This window comes from Nicotiana attenuata, unplaced genomic scaffold (genome assembly GCF_001879085.1).
Source record: "Nicotiana attenuata strain UT unplaced genomic scaffold, NIATTr2, whole genome shotgun sequence".
Taxonomy (NCBI): Eukaryota; Viridiplantae; Streptophyta; class Magnoliopsida; order Solanales; family Solanaceae; genus Nicotiana; species Nicotiana attenuata.
Window position 1 is genome coordinate 232,019 of NW_017671328.1, and position 17,901 is coordinate 249,919.

General features: G+C 37.7%; 1 protein-coding gene across 1 annotated transcript; it reads left to right on the top strand.

Annotated features, from left to right (window-relative positions):
- The first annotated feature begins 7,348 nt into the window (after positions 1–7,348).
- On the top strand, positions 7,349–17,588 carry LOC109207592 (transcription factor TCP4-like). The gene is made up of 3 exons (XM_019370530.1): positions 7,349–7,687; positions 16,026–17,105; positions 17,203–17,588. Exons 1-2 carry the CDS (start codon positions 7,349–7,351, stop codon positions 17,064–17,066), a joined length of 1,380 nt encoding a protein of 459 aa, XP_019226075.1. The 3' UTR covers positions 17,067–17,105; positions 17,203–17,588.
- Positions 17,589–17,901: the final 313 nt, after the last annotated feature.

A 17,901-nucleotide genomic window follows, 5' to 3' on the forward strand; every position in this document is an offset into this window, starting at 1 on the left:
TCACCCATGAAAATCCTTGATTTCAAGTGGAAAACATGTTTAATGATGTTAAAAGTTGAAAGAATTAAGTAAAAATCAACTTACAAATGATTTGGGATGAAGTTTGCTCTTGAAAAATCGCCTATGGTGTTTGGGTTTTGAAAGAATGGTGAAAAGTGATGAAAATTCGACTAAGTATAAAATTTGCTGGGCCTCGGATATGGGAATTGCGAACCGTGGTTCGCAATTGCGAACAAAACAGGGCTGGGAATTGCGACATTCTTAGTTCGCATTTGCGAACCCATGTCTGGTGGCCAGGTTTCGCTTTTGCGAACATTCGATCGCATTTGCGACCAGGGCCACCTCGCATTTGCGAGCCAATGGATCGCATTTGCGATCCCAAGCCTTTTCCCCAGACTTCGCATTTGCGAAGTGTTGATCGCAATTGCGAAGCAATGCTCGCATTTGCGAGCTCGCAATTGCGAGTCTTCCCTTCGCATTTGCGAAAATTGCAGAAGCCAGTATACCAGATTTTTAAGACATGAGAAATGCAATCTGATGCCTATCCAAAACTCACCCGAGCCCTCGGGGCTCCAAACCAAACATGCATACAACCTCAAAATATCCTACGGACTTGCTCGTGAGATCAAATCGCCAAAATAACATCAAAATCATTGAATCAAGCCTCAGAACACATGATTTTTTCTTCTAAACTTCATAAACTTTCAAACTTGGAACTTATAGTCCGAAACACGTCAAACGACGTCCGATTTCGACCAAACTTTACAGAAAGCGCTTAACACATATTTAAGACTTGTACCGGGCGTCGGAACAAAAATACGAGCCCGATACCATAGTCTTTTAATCAATTTTCATTTCCATTTTCCTTGATAATTTCAGAAAAACAATTTCACGAAAAAATTCATATCTCGGGCTCTAGGCCTCGGAATTCGATTCCGGGCACATGCCCTAGTCCCATATTTTTCTACGGACCTTCCGGGACCATCCAATCTTGGGTCCGGGTCCGTTTACCAAAAATACTGACCAAAATCAACTATAATCATATTCATATCAAAATTCTTCAAATTTTTCATGGAATTAACATATTTCAACCTAACAGCTTTCTGGCTACGCGCCCGGACTGCGCACGCAAATCGAGGCAAGTAAAAAAATGAGATTTTTAAGGCCTCGAAAGCACGGAATGGATGAGGAAATAGGTGATGACCCTTTGGGTCGTCACACTACTTCCATAAAATTAGACCTATGTGTTTCTTGTTTTCAGCATGTCTGCCTCTATGTAATTAGACCTATGTCTATTTGTTCCTCAACTAGCTTGATTTTTATCCTGTTTTAAGTGTTCATCCTTAACAAACTCCTGATTAATTCATGATTCGTGTGCTCTCAACTTTGTTACCTTTCTGTATGATTGTCTGATCCCAGTATGTTGTTCTCTGATTGATATATGCTTGTATGTTCACCTAGTAATAGCTAATGGATTAAGGCCATGTGAAACCTTGTTCAAACTAATTATTACTCTGCCCTGTTTGTTGTTAATTGCTGGAGTTCAGGGCTGAACTCCTTCTGCTAAATATGTGCTGCTTGTGGTTCTTATAATCTGGTAATTTGCTTCTATGCACTTCTGAAATCCAAACTATTTTTCGAAAACAAAACTGTCTTCTATCTTCATGCATTTTTTTCAACTCTTACTCTTAGTTAACTAGGGTCCTGCCACCCCAAGGTGAGCACTGCTTAGGGTCCATGATACTCCTCTGAACTCTGACACATTGGGGTTGGTTTCTAATCCTTTATGAACTGCTTTGGAACATTTGTTCTCTAGTGTGAGCACTGCCCTGGGTTCTCGAAGCCCTTGGGAACTTTGACACACTAGGGATTTGGGTTCTTGGTATTTTGCCAATGGTTACTGTGTATCTCTGAGCTTTGGAGCTGTTATGGTATGAAGACCTGGGTTATCCGGATGCATTGGGCGTGCTGCAGGCCTCCTATAATTATATTTTGTTATTCATTCATTTGCTTATGGTCTGTAATAATTATTTTGTAATAACGATAGGGTATAGTGAATTGGGGAAAACTGGGCCTAATTTAATGTTTGCATGAGAATGGGATAGAAAACCTGCTTTAGGTGCATGTTTTCTTTCAAATATTTTCAATACTATATGTTAGATATCCTGCCTATAGGTTATTTATTTATTCAGTTATATTCCGTTACTGCATGCAGTAGATAACACGCCTATAGGATTTAATTTGTTCAACATGTCTTGATCCATTTTTTAGATGTTATGCCTATAGGATCGAAATAATTCTGAATATCTTTTCAAGATTCACACTACTGCATTTACATACCATGCCTATAAGGCTATCAAATTAATTTTCTGCATTTAAATACATGCCTGCAAAGTTTCCAAATCAGTTCTGCACTTTCAAAACCACGCTTATAAAGTTTTAAATCACTTCTGCACTTAGATATCATGTCTATAGGAAATTTCAGAACTACTTCTGCATTTAGATACCATGTCAATTGGAATTTTCAGAATCATCTCTGCATTTAGATACCATGTCTATAGGAAATTTCAGAACTACTTCTGCATTTAGATACCATGTCAATAGGAATTTTTAGAATTCGTCTACACTTAGATGTCATGCCTACAGGGTTTAAAAGATAAAATCAGCCTACTAAAATTAGTAACTGTTTACAGCTAAGACATCAGGTTTATAAAATGCTGTCCGGATATCACTTAGGCAATCTTGTAAGTTAATTGGATTCTGGGTTTAAAATTGCTATTTTCTTGCTGCTTAAAATCTGCCCAGATTCAGGAAGTAATAAAATCAGTAGGCAAACTGATTAGGTATCTACTGCCCCGCCTTAATGAAACTGCTGCATATTTTGTGTTCATCTAGATATCCTGCTATAGGACTTTAAATCGTTTAAAACTGTTTGTTTGAGGTGTGCAATTGTTTGTTTATTTGTGGAGGTAAATATGAGCCCTTAATTGCATCTTTATGTGATAGTCCTACTTGACTTTTTGTTTGTTGCTTAGTTTTCTTCTTTTAAAACAACATAAATGAGTCTAGAACTTCCTTAAATAGAGGTCCTAAACACCCCCACGACCACATGACGGGTAGTGCATGCATAAGGCATGTACTGGATACTATTAGAACGCTTAGGTAACAATATTAAGGGGAGGGTAATCGGGTAGTAAAGGATATGATGACCTATGCGCTAATGCTATGTGTAGCACCTCAACTTGGGGACAATTACCAAGTGTTGCACAGAAGTGCTCCTATAGGCTAATAAACCAAGGACCCCCTTTACTCCTTGTTTTAAAAGTAATGTCTGTTTGTTTAAATTACTTTATTTCCTTATAAGACTAATTCGCTTAAGTTGAGTTTGGCCAGGACCCACCATTGTGGACCTTGAGGGGTGCCTAACACCTTCCCCTCAAGGTAATTTCGAGCCCTTACCCAATTTCTGGTGATGTAAACTAGTTCATGAGTTATTTGCTCTAGGTGCGTTAGGCCGTTAGGTGGCGACTCTTCAAATCTCATACCCAATTCCCAAAAGAAAAAGGCGTTGTCCCAAGAATATCGAAACTCGGACTCCGCGAGGAAAAAGGGGGCGTGACAATGACATTAAATATTTTTGTTAATATTATTAATGTTCTTACATTATAAGCGCATGTGTTTTTAGTTTTAGTCTTATTGATTAGGTTAATACTAGAACACAAAAAATAGGGCAGATTAACATAAATAAAAATATGATAAAAAAAACATAATACATAAAATCTACAACATAAAATAAAAACTACACTTAAAACAACCATGTGTTTGTTTAGTCACTATCGCCCATTATTTTCTGCTTCAACCACTGAAATTTCTCTTGCAACCGATTATTTTCTTCTTCTGCCTCTTTTAGTTGCTCCTTCACTGCTGCAAGTTATTCTTTGAGTTTCCAGATCTGTATTTCATACTCCCCGGTACGATTCCAAAGGTTTAGAAAACATGATTTCTAGTATTCCTGGTTAATGGGTTCATCATACCATTCTTCAAAACCACATTGATTTTCATCCTACAAATGGTGATGATAACAAACGAATATTAATGAACATGTTATAAATAATCTATTAACCATCATAAATTTTAATATTAATAACTCACAACTTGTTTACACATCCAACGTCTGCACCCTAGATTGCAAGTTGACCAACATGGATTCAAAATCGCACGTTTGCCACAGTTACACCTAGGTACGTCATTGCGTCCAGACATATCGTATTACTTGAACTTGAAAATTTATGGAAAACTGTATTCTTTGTTTGGTTAAGAAGTGATGATCCGCAAAGAAAAATATAAAATGCACGGGATTTTTAGAGGTTAGAATGAGTGATTTTAGGTTGCATAACGCATATTGTTGATGCGCCATGTTTCACGTACAAAGGATTCTTTACGGCACAAGTGCATGCGGGCTTTTTCAGGTCGACAAGACAAGAACATAACGCATTTTGTTGATGCACTATATTTCAGGTAAAAAGGATTCTTTACAGTACAAGTGCGTGCAGGCTTTTTCAGGTCGACAAGACAAGACATATAATGCATATTGTTGATGCGCAATGTTTCATGTTCAAAGGATTCTTTAAGGTATAAGTGCGTGCAGGCCTTTTCAGGTCGAAAAGACAAGGCGCACAACGCATATTGTTCATGCGCCATGTTGAACTACCTCCTATTTGGTTCTTTTTAAGTTGAGCCAAATTTCCAGTTATTCATTGCAATAACCGTTTTAAAAATACCACTTATATTTAATAAGTGGTTTAAGAAGAGGCAAAAGGGTGAAGGTAGTTCAAAAGATCCAGATGGAACACGTCATAACACAATTGATCCCTACCTTGAAAAAAACATACTAGGTTGCTATATTGATTTGGTGGATGACAAGTGGTATGGTGTTTTATGTCCCTTAGAAAATAAGCCTATCAATATATATATTCATCACAAAATTGCAGGGCACATTATTGAGGGGGAAGAGCATTCTACAAAGTCTGAAGGTATGCGAATTTGTGGTAAAAAACTACAATAGCTTCCCCTATACTCAAAAAGGTGTGATTATGAAGTATTATGCCATTGGCATGGGCTAGTTGTACCACAAGCATTGTCTGCAATGTTCCAAACTAACACACGCAAAGATAAACCAAAAGTTATTCGGCATTTGATGAAGGAGATTTTAAAGGTTGAAAAGGCACTACCCGTTTATCATGCATTGGATGATCTTAACTACCTCCAAGGAATGAATGATCAACATTGGGCTTTATTAGAGGATGAAAAATTGCATAGAGACCTTGATTATCCTGTATTCTCGACAGTTGTTGAGTGGGAGAGACTACCAAAATTTCTACCGTAGACGTTGGATGTAGGAGTGCCATATTATTTTAGAAATTAAGCAAGTGGTCTTATTGATAATAGCGATGAAATACGAGAAATATGTGTCAATTGGGGCCCAGATTATGATGCCCTCAGTCCGGACGGATGCGAACAAGACGTTGACGAAGAAGATGAAGACAATGGCAATAAAGAGACCGACGAAAGTAACGATGGAATAGTGCCCGTAGTGACGATAATGGCGAATGAAAATCGTTATTTATGTCTTCAAGTTATTTTTAAGTATTGTATTGAATCTTCAATGCTAAATGTCAGTTAAGAATATTGGAAACATAATTCTATTTCATTAATATTGCAAGCACTCACCTTTACAGACACTTAATACAACTAAATATACTGCTACAAAAAACTATATTTATGCTTGAAAATTACCAACATTGGATGAACTGCCACCGGGAGCTGAATTCCCACCGATTCCCAAACCGACTGTAGGACATTAATGGCGATTATGTCCTGTTTGGGAATATATACCAAATTTATGCGCATATACGGAATCACTAACATCCATTTGGTTTCGTATGCGCGTTTTTTTCACTTGCCGGCGACACACAAAATCCTTGTTACACACCATTTTAAATGGTTCCGACGGTCAATAATGCTCAGAACTCACTGGTTGGAAGTGGCCGCTATAGGTATTTGTGTATGCAGCAACACTGTATTCTTTATCAATCTCGTCACTGCAAACTCAGCATGTTGAAAGCACTTCATGGCATGTGAGCATGGCAAGTGATAAATCGACCATTTCCCACATGAACATAATCTCCTAGATTAATTGATGGTGTGGGTGATATTATCGGAGTTTTGATGCAAACTGGTGTAAACTTCAAAAATATTTCGATCGCTGCAATATTGCAAATATGTATGCCACTATGTCCGCTTCTTATATTTCTCAAATCATTTCATTGGATGTGGAATAAATTGAACACCTATTTCCAATAAGGACGATGCACTGTGGGATCTTTCAACAACCCTCTACACCAGCTGCTTGAATGACATCCGCACTATGGCAGTGACAAGCAATCCGCGGGCAGACTTCAACAACCCGTTGAAAGACTCTAACACATTTGTGGTCAAAATTCCCCATCTTATGCCACCATCCTTATGCAAAGTCCATTTATCAAGCTCATTTCTCATCAACTAATGATAAGATTCTTCGTCTTCTTTCCTAATTAATTCCATTTGCATTCTGAATTTACATTCTTGATGGTCTGTTCCAGTCATCCACATTAAATCATGTAAGCTCTTCTTCGGATGAGCCAACTGGAAGTTGACCTTCAAGTGCCTAACATAGTAATAGTGCTAGGCGTACGACTCCTTCCATGCATCTAAAGTCTGCACAGAACTTAAAATCCCACCACGACGATAAGATATTAGACATACCTGAACACGGTCTCACAATATGCTGCTTCAAGTGTTTTAAAAACTATATCCAAGTTTCTTGACTTTCATTGGCACACATAGCAAGTGAGAGGGGAAATATTCTTCTTTTAGCATCTATTGCAATAGAAATCAACATATTTAGATCATACTTTCCATAAATATGTGTGCTGTCTATGGAGATTACCGGCCGACAATGAACAAAATCGTCAATGGATGATTTAAATACCCAGAACACATATCTGAATATGTATTCTGGTATGTTAGGACTCCGATCAAACTTCCATTCAACAACAGTCCTAGGGTTAAAGTGTTGTAAAGAAGCCATGTACCTCGATAGAGCGGCAAATGAATTATCCCAATTGCCGTAAACAATCTCAAACGAATGTTGATAAGTGGGGATTTTGACTACTTATTTGCATCTTTTGACTTTCATTTTAGTGCAAAAATATTGAAAGGTATTCTCGATAATTGATGAAATATGCTTAAATGCAGGAGTATTGAGAAATGAGCCAAAAATATGGAATCCAACTCAAAAAGGAGTAATATGGACTTAAGGACAAAAAGCAGGAAAAAAGGGCTAATGTGCGGACCGCAAAATTCCTTCTGCGGCCGCAGAATGCAAAGGAAATCCAACAGAGCCCAAGAGCAATGTGCGGACCACACAATTATTGTGCGGCCACAAAAGCTATGCTACATTTTAAGTTCAGAGAAGTCCCAGTTCATGCATCAAGATATGCGGCCGCAAAAGTCAGCCAGCGGCCGCAAAAGTCAGCCAGCGGCCGCACTCAGATTTGTGCAGTCAACAGAAAGGGCTTGTGCGGCCACACCAGGAAATGTGCGGACCGCAGAATACTCCAGATGTGACTGCATCCCAGAATTATGCGTCCGCAGAACAAGCTCCTGCCAAGAATGAAGAAGAACTGCGGACCGCACATGGAATTGTGCTGCCGTAGAACCTCCGAAGGGCAATTTTGTCTGAAAATTCCAACTGTGTATAAATAGTCTTTTTTGACGAAATTAGGTTAAGTTTTGAATATCTGAAAGTTTGTAGCCGTTTTTCTTTACTCTTTAGGGAAACTTTATCATATCTTGTTATTTTACTTTGGATTTTCATCTATTTATCTTTCAATATGAGTTTAATCATCTCTTCTTCTTTATTTCTTCATCACCCACTATGAGTAGCTAAATTTCTAGCTAGGGTTGTGAACTAACCCTAGTGTGGGTACCTAATGGGTGTTTGATTTAGGGCTTATTTATGGTTGGGTGTGTCGCGCCCCCTTTTTCTCGCGAAATCAGGTTTCGACATTTCTGGGACAACTCCTTTCCTTTTGGGATGGGGTAAGGGATTTGAAGAGTCGCCACCTAACGGATTAAGGTGCGTTAGGGCACCTAGAGTAGTTAACTCATAAAACTAGTTTACATTACCAGAGATCGGGTAAGGGCTCGAAATTACCTTGAGGGGAAGGTGTTAGGCACCCCTCGGGGTCCACAACGGTGGGTCCCGACCGAACTTAAATTAAGCAAATTAGTATTAAAAGGGGAGAAAAACAAATTAGATAGATAGAATATTCAACTTATTTTTACACAGGAGTATATAGGGTGGTCCTAAGTTTTTTAGCCTATAGGATCATTCCATGCAATGCTTTGCAACTCCCTCAAGTCGGGGTTTTACTCATAGCATTAGCGCATGGACTATCATTTCCTTTACTATCCAATTACTATCTTTCAGTTGTTACCTAAGCGTTCTAATAGCTTCTAACTCGTGCCTTATGCGTGCACTACTCGTCCCTTACCTATGGTCCTGGAGGTATTTAGGACCTCTATGTAGGGTGATTCTAGACTGACCTATGTTTCTTAAAAATGAGAAAAGCTAAGCGAAAAACAAAATTCAAATAGGACTATCATGTAAGGAGCAGACAAGGGCTCATATTAACCTCCACAAGTAGACAATAAATGCACACAATTAAATCAACGGATTTTGTTAATTTAGGATCCTATAGGTAGGATATCTAGATGAGCAGAAACAGAATGCAAGACAATATTTTTATTAAGGCGGGCACCGGGACCTATCAATTTGCCTACTGATTTTATTAAGCTTTGAATCTGGGCACTTTCAGGCAGTAAGACATCACAGTTTTAGACCCCAGAATCATTAATAACTCTTCAAATTTGTCTAAGTGATGAACAGAATCCCTATAGGCATGGTATCTACAACTGTTAGTTATAGACCTAATTACTGATCTAAACTCGTAAGGACAGGTTTTATCCCTTTAGATCCTATAGGCATGCTTTCTAAGTTGCAGAATTAATTTAACTCCTATAGACATGATTTCTAAGTGTTGACTTGATTTAAACTCCTATAAACGTGATCTCTAAGTTTATAAACTGATTTCACCCTACATGCATGATATCTATTAGTTTAAATCCTATAGACATGATTTCTAGGTTTGAAACTGATTCCTTTTATTCCTATAGGCATGATATCTAAGTTGAAGCTGGTTTTATTTCCTATTGGCATGAAATCTATTAATCACATGAGGGCAGAATTTTAAGCACATTGCCAGGAAAGTTTATTAGTTCATGCAAATAAGATCCTGTATACATGATCACTAATGCACGTTGAGATTGGAAATATATGTGGATCCTATGAACATGGATTTCTAATGAAGAATTAGAAAAATACCTATAGGCAGTGTCTCTAGTATGCCAAAAAATGTGAAAATGCAGAGTCACAAACATGTCAGGAAACATCCTATAGGTTGGATCTCTAAACGAGTAGTAACATTCACATAATCAACACAATAATCCTATAGGTAGGATTTCTACCCGAGTTTTAAACAAAGATATAGAACCCCCATCCAGCTCTTACTAATAAATCCCAGATCGGTTTATTACAGAAATTATTACATGATTATTGCCCATAATGAATATATTACATAACAATATCCATTACACTATAGGGAGCATTCATAGGCCTAATATAAACCTGGGAACCAGGCCTTCAAACACAACAGCTCTGAAATAATAGCAGTGATCCATTCACAACACCTTAAACCAGGCTTCCAATGTGTCAAAGTTTCCAAAGAGCCTCAGGGACCCCGGGCAATGCTCACACTAGAATCACACATTCAACACAAAATTCATTAAAGATTGGAAAACCAGCCCCAATGTGTCAGAGTTCAAAGGAGTCTCAGGGACCCTAGGTAGTGCTCACACTGGGGGTGGTGAGAACCTAAATAACTAAGAGTAGAAGTTTGAAAACCAGTACATAGAGGGTAAGGGGGAACATGTTTAGAAATCAGTACATACAGAGTAACAACAGGATTGCACCAAGGAACAAACAAAATTCATGTTCAGCATATAGTTCGAACAAGTTTGCATTTTGATTAGGCTAGATGCTAATATTAAACAATTATGGCTTAAGCACAGAAACAATTAGTAAACAAACAGGACACATGAAGTAGACATACATTGATCACATATTTCTAGCAAAGTTTAGAACATGAACTGAATTAGGAAGAGTTTCATATTTTTGAAGGTAGCTTAGCTTAACATCATCACTAGGTGGAATCAGGTAGTCACATAGCAAATAGGATCATGCTGGGAATTTAAACAGGTTAATCAAACAATGCATAGAGAAAGGCATTGCAAAGGTTAGGGCATACCAGTTGAGAAGAAAGAAAGTAAAGATGCAGTAATAGCTAGGTTTCAGAAAAATTTGGCCTTGGCTTTCAGCCGGCCAAATAATAGCCACTTAGCATAGAAATCAGAACAGGAGAAAGAGAGAGAGCTTAAGTTTTTGTAGTGAGAATAGGAGAGTTCGAGTGTTTTTTAAAGGGGAAACGGGAAGGGCTTAAATAATGCTCAATGAGGAGACAAATAAGGTAATGCATTAGTCCTACACAAATAAGGCATGAGAATAACATCACAATCAATCAGAGTCGGCTTCAATCAATTAACACGACATAACAATATAAAATCAGGCTAGTACCACTTAATTTAGGGAAAGCATTATATGGAATCAATTAGTATCTAAGAATGAGGTCAAATAAAGTAAGAACTAATTCTACAATCAACTAGGAGTCAGAACACAAAATCAGCCAGTAGTACGGGTACACAAGTAAGGTAAGAACAAGTAAGAACTTAATAAGGAAATACAGGTACTAAATTCAAACCCTTATTTAGGCAAGTAAATCAATTAACACTTTAATTAACAGAGCTAAGGTAAATGAGCAAGAACATATAGATAGAATCAGTAAGAAAAATGAAATAACAATCGGAAGCATAATTTTAGGGTAGTAAAATAAGTTAAAATAATCAAAGGAAGGTAACATGCATATGGACAGCTATAGGAAAGCAAACTACACAAATCAAGTATCGGGAATCCCGTGGCGCTAGTAAGTTTCTTGTTCTTCTTGTTGTTGCTGATTTTTGGGTGGTTCCAGCTTGTGTGAGAGGTTGTTTTAAGTGGTTTATGTTCTGTAAAATACTCTCCCATGATTTTTATATCAACCCTAGGTTATTTCAAGTCTTGCAAATGGATTACACCATATTTCAACATCAAAAGTGAAGAATAACACCTCTTTGAGGTTGTGTTGTCATTGAGGATAGTTGTGGGCTGTTTTGTGCTGAAATTTCAAGTTGTTGCTACTGTATAAGGTGAGTTTAACAGCCTACTAATTGTGCTTAAGCTTGCTTGTATGTTGGTTAAGTTGTTAGGATGATAAACTACAAGATAATACTTGGATTAGCTTAAGTCACTTCTATGGTGTTGTATCACCACTGAGGGCTGTTGTAAGCTAAATATAACTTGGATTTCGACTTGAAGCTACTGTAGGAGGTACGTGTATTGTGTTATTGCAGGTTCTTAAGGTTATCTTGATGTTGATTAAGTTAAATGGTTAGACTAGACATGAATTAGTGAATAAAGTTTCTAATTGAAGATAGTTGGAGTTGTGGATTGTTTCCTTTGTTATAAATATATGGTATAAGGGTGGAATCATTGATGAACTAATTCATTATCATTTTAATGATGCTGTTATGTTAATGTAAGAAGTCTATAAAGGGTGATATGGGTTATACGGATTCCAATCAGAGCTTGCCACTCGTCGTGAAGTAGTGTGACTTGTTGTTGTTATATAGTGTCTTGTTATTGATATTTATATGTTGATGGATTTCTCTGGTTGTTGTTGTTGGTACATGGTATTGGAGGAGGCCCTTGTTACACGGGAGATGCTGCCCGAATTTACGTAAATGAGCTACTAGCTTAAGTTACAAACATAGCCTTTGCTCAGCACTGATTTTGAATCTCCTTATACTATGATAGATTGAGTTAACTTGTTTGAAGAGTTTCTTGGAAGGGATTAAGGACTCAACGGGTTTAAGGTATGTTAAGGCACTTCCTTCTTTCTTTTGGCATGATGTAAAGTGAAATGAATATGCTACTTCATAACGGATCTACTCCTAGCAACTAAGGTTGTCCATGTTGTTATTTCCTTATAAAATTATTCTAAGCAAGTGTGTATGATCCTCGAATCCTACTAAGGTTCATATTGAGGGTACGGATGTCCATAATGTTCTTAAGTCACTCCAAAAGGTTTAGAAGGTGATTCTATGATTCTAGCATGCATTATATATAGTATCTATTTTACTCTACCAAGCCGCGCTATAGTCGGCCGGGTAAGGCACCTATTGTTCAACCACTGATCAGTTGGGTTAACCGAGCTCCACGTGGCCGGGTACGATTCAACCGAGCCTTATGATGGCCGGGTATGTTTTTACCGAGTCCTCTTTGAGGCCTGGTATGATATGATGATGATGCCCACAGAGGCGTATATTTTTAAGAGTTTATGTATGTATGTGTGTGTATATATATATATATATATATATATATATATATATATATATTATGCATTTCATGTCAGTAGCCCCCAAAGGCACTCAGATGTTACAGGTTGTATCTCCTCTATCTCTCTTTACATTACTGTTCTTGTTTATGCTTTCCTGCCTTACATACTCGGTACTTTATTTGTACTGACGTCCCTTTTGCTTGGGGACGCTGTGTTTCAGGCCCGCAGGTCCCGATTGATAGGTTGACAGTCTTCCTAGTAGGCTATCAGCTCAGCGGAGGTGTTGGTGCACTCCACATGCTCCGGAGTTGCCTATTTGGTCAGTATGCTTTAGATATGTATTGATTGGTATGGCGGGGCCCGTGTCCCGACCTTTATGATTTTATGTACTCTTAGAGGCTTGTAGACAGATGTCAGGTGTATGGATACTTGTTTGGCCTTGTCGGTCTATGTTTTGAGTTTACAAATGGTCATGTCGGCCTTATAGACCCGTATGTCACATGTATAAGTTTGTATATCATGTTGGAATCGTCATATGCTGAGTATTCCCTTATGCTTTATTCTTGTTATCTCATGACGGGTTTTCTGGCTCATTTACTCATGATAGTATGATAAGAAAGATATGTTACATCGGTACTCGGTTGAGTAAGGCACCAGGTACCCGTCGCGTCGTTTCGGTTTGGGTCGTGACAAAAGTGGTATCAGAGTAGTTCTGTCCTAGGGAGTCTACAAGCTATGTCTAGTAGAGTCTTGTTTGTGGGTGTGTAGTGCACCACACTTATAAGTAGGAGGTTGCAGGGCATTTAGGAGTGTCACTCTTTATTCTTACTCTAGATCGTGTGGTAGAGCTCAATTGTAAGAATTCAAACTTCTAAATTCTATTTTATTCGTAACATAATGATACCTCATCCAAACAGATAGTTGGTAAGAGATTAAATGTTGCTGTGGAAGAGTTGAGTCAATGGAACTTGATTTTGCATCATGCTTATGATGAGTAAATGTAAGGTATTCAGTAGATTATGTGTGTACTAAGACGCGTAAGTTTCTTGATAAGGAGGCCTAAGGCATGAATATCTTTCCACCCATATGGTTTAAAAATCAACAAGAGAGTCAGAAGTTAGATACAAGTTTCAACAAGTAAAAGGAGCAAGGTGGCGAAGGTTACGAGGTACCAGTTAGTGAAGGTTTTGAGTTTTTACAATTCAGGCAGAGAAATATTATATATTCTGAGTTACCTTCAACACTAACAGAGGTAAGTACAGTTGGTCACGCCCATCTCAGTATGTCCTATGGGAGTTGACAGATATAGTTTACGAGAAGAAGGGGATAGCAAGATCCAATTGGGTCTAGAATAACCCAAAATGGCAGATGGATTATTATCATAAGCTAACATTTCCAAAGGATAAATATATATTTCAAAGGTGGTAATAATTCTCCTTATGAGACACCCCGATGGTGCGATATAGAATAGTACATTTAGATATGAATACTAGAATGTCTGGAAAAATTTAGAAGATTGACACAGGAATCCTAGAAGGGATAAATACTTACCTTTGCATGGCTCCCGTTCCTAGTAAAGAGAGAATGCTAGGTGACCTAAAGAGCCAGTGAGATAAAGCAAGGGGAGCTAAAAGTGAAAGAATGTATTGTTGAAGTTATCAGAATAAAGTGATAGACAGAAATATTAGCTGGAGAATAAGAAGAGAGTAATTGGACTTTTTAAAAATGGGTCAAATATGGATAAGAACCATATTATCCATTTAGAAAATGGATAACCAATGAGTAACCAATGGATCTAACTTTTACATTTGTAAAGCCTCAAATTGGGGTTCCTCAAATTAGGGAAACTAAGAATTCTTCCAAAAGTGATCATATACAAGAAGTCATGAATAATATGGATAACCCACATTATCCGCCGTTAACCCGTTTTTTATCCGTATTAAATATGGGTCGGGTCGGATAATTGATCCGTTTTTATTACCCGTTTTCAACCCGAACCATATACGATCCGACCCGCCCGTTTGCCACTCCTAATCACGACCTTTTAATCGAATTATATTACTGTATCAGCTATAGTTCCGTCGTATCATTTTATATTGCACTACACTATTTATAGACTAGCTTTGTAAATGGGTTGACACTCTCACATCTTTCATGTAGTTTTTTGCATGAGTCATGCTTTTTAAATGAGAGCCTCCTTACTTTATAAAAAGAATATTGCTGTCGTTTTCCATACACATCTTTTTGTGTAGATGTAACTATAAAACTATTGCTTTTTATGTCATTTTTGAATGTACAAATCCTACTTTAGGTTGACACATCAACGTTGAATTTATACCGAAATTAAAATGTACCATTCTTTTTTACAAAAGTGTGTAAAAGAAATTTAAGCTTTCAATTCATTATAACGTAATAAGTGTAGTTAGAGATCTTTATAAATCATATAACCTCACACTATAAATATGAGATGATAAATGACTCGATATGCTCAACCCGCATAATTCTGTTTTGCCCTTACACGTCAAATTTATACGTGTTGATGATGAGTTATAATTTCAGGAATGAAAGTTTTTCTTTAATAATAAAAAGAAAATAAATGCTGCTTTCCTCAACACACTAGGGAACGGTTAAGGTTTGTGAGCAAATGCCAAATAGAAATAGAAGTTGCCCCAAAATCAGATACTACTTCTTTTCCTTACACGTATATGACACATGTATAAATTGCAAGAATGACTCATGCTCCAATACTCAAAATTAAACAACAAAAACCCCCCATTGCATAAACAACAGAATACTATTCAGGGAAAAAAATTAGAGGAGAATGCATCAAATCTCACAAACAGTTCTAAACTTTCATCCTCTCATAGCCCCAAATTGCTTTCCACTTTCTTCAAAAGACACCTGCTATATGATAAAAGCATCCCAAGTTTAAGAAAGAAAAAAACTTTAAAAGTTAGGACTTTTTGTTGTATTTATTTAATTTTTTTTGCAACCAGCTATTCCATCCGTTCCAATTTATATGAACTTATTTGATTGTGCGCGAAGTTTAAGGAAAAAAATAAAAAATTTAAAATTTGTGGTCCTAAATAAGTCAAGAAGGGATCCACTTTTCATTAAGGATAGAATTGTAAGTTTAAGCTAAATTCTTTCCTAATTTAGAAATGGGTCATTCTTTTTAGAACGGACCAAAAAGTAAATAGGATCACATAAAGTGAAACGGAGAGCAAGGTCATTCTTTTTAGAACGGACCAAAAAGGAAATAGAATCACGTAAAGTGAAACGGAGAGCAAGTACATTTATTCGTCTTCCGAATAAGAGGTACAAGAGGTCTGAGGGAGCTATAACTACACATTACCCCGTTCTGATTTGAAGATAGACTATCCTAGTAAAGCTGTGGATTGGCTCATCAAAAAGGCTAAACCCGCCATTGATGAACTAGCTGAGTTACCCGCCTGGAAACCCACACTTGGTTCTGTTTCTGTATCTGCATCTGCTGCAAACACTAGTAATCTTGAACAAGACCAATCTCAAGATGAGAACTTTACATTCCACCAAGAAAATGCTACTACTAATTTGTTTGATAATGCTGCTGGCCCTTCTAATAAAAGGGCAATGGCAACTCTGCGGAATGAAACCAATACTAGTGGTAGCTTTCTGCCTCCATCTTTAGAATCTGATGCTATTGCTGATACTATTAAGTCCTTTTTCCCAATGGGTTCTTCAACAGCAGCAAATTCTTCAGCTATGCAGTTTCAGAGCTTCCACCAAGAGACTAACAATATGTTGTCAAGAACCAGTAGCCAGAACCAAGATTTGAGGCTCTCTTTACAATTTCAAGATCCTATTTTGCTGCACCACCAAAACCAGCAAGCTCAACACCAGCACCAACACCAACACCAAACCAACAATCATAGGGAAGAGCTTCAAGCACAAGTAGGCCACTTTACCCCACTTGGGTTTGACAGCTCAGGCTGCTGGTCGTCTATGCATCAGCAGCAGCAACCAGTTGGGAGGGTGCAAAGACTTGCTTCTTGGAATGATAATAGAGACACTACTGCCCAAGGTGGTGGGTACTTGTTCAATTCACAACCAGGGCAGCCGCCGCTGCTGCAGCAGCTATTTGGCGGCCAAAATCAGTTTTATACACAGAGGGGACCCCTTCAGTCCAGTAACACACCTTCGGTTCGAGCATGGATTGACCCAACATCATCCGCCATTGCAATTGCCTCAGCTGATCAAGCAGTATTACCCATGTATCATCATCCATCCACAATTCCTCCTGGTTATGGATTTGCCTCTGAAATAGGCGGATTCTCTGGGTTTCGTATTCCTGCTCGAATCCAAGGTGAAGAAGAGGAGCACGATGGTATATCCGATAAGCCATCCTCTGCTTCCTCTGATTCTCGCCATTGAGTTTGGCTCCAGCAAAATTCTCTCTTTATCCGCTGACAGGTAATCATTTCAACAGTTGGTCAACTCTTAAATCTTGTTTGTGATTCCATTTCATTCTTGAAATGTTGTTCACTGTTGCATTGAGCTCAATTTGCAGGATTTTCTTTACTTGAATGAAATTGGAAACATACAGAAGTCATGCTGTAAGAGAGCCTGGAGCTGAGAGAGTTCATTATCGAGTCTGATTCAATGGCAAATGCACCGTGTCGAAATGAACCCTGATCATATTTTCAGGTGGTTCTTCGATTCGGTCTAATATTATTAGTTATTAAAATGTTCTTGCTTTCCGTTGTTGTGTAATAGAGCTTTTCAAGCTCAACTGCTACTCTAGGAGTGATATGTGTTTAGACTTTTCATGTTGCTGCTGTTTGCTTTTATTTCATGAATTAAAGACTTTCAAGCTAGAATTGGTAATGTTCTATTAACTATTTTCAAGTATTGTAGAACTATTTGCTCTTAGTAATAAGGCATTCTTGAATGTGATTGAGTTCCTAGATAACTTGATTGCTGTTTACATTGATTTGGGTTGATATTGTTGCCTTTCCAATTTTAAATTGTGAATGGCAGGGAAAAAAATGAGATTGTTTTCCCTGTTTACAGAAAAAGGGTCAATTTTTCATTTAGGTGAAAGAGATCTTTGTTTTATTTGGTAATTGCTTTACCACTTTCTGATAAAAACAGTTCATGTTTCAACCAACTTCTCAAACCCTCAAAAGGAATTGAAAGAAATACTTACATGGTCTTTTTAACATCCCTATCACTGCTAGGATTTTTGGGAGCATATTAAAAGTTAAGT

What these genes read in the sequence shown, in the direction of transcription:
- LOC109207592 (XM_019370530.1), top strand. Translation starts at nt 7,349, where the DNA reads ATGGACTTAAGGACAAAAAGCAGGAAAAAAGGGCTAATGTGCGGACCG. An exon ending in ACTGCATCCCAGAATTATGC is followed by an intron (nt 7,688 to 16,025) that starts GTCCGCAGAACA and finishes TCTGATTTGAAG; the next exon opens with ATAGACTATCCTAGTAAAGC.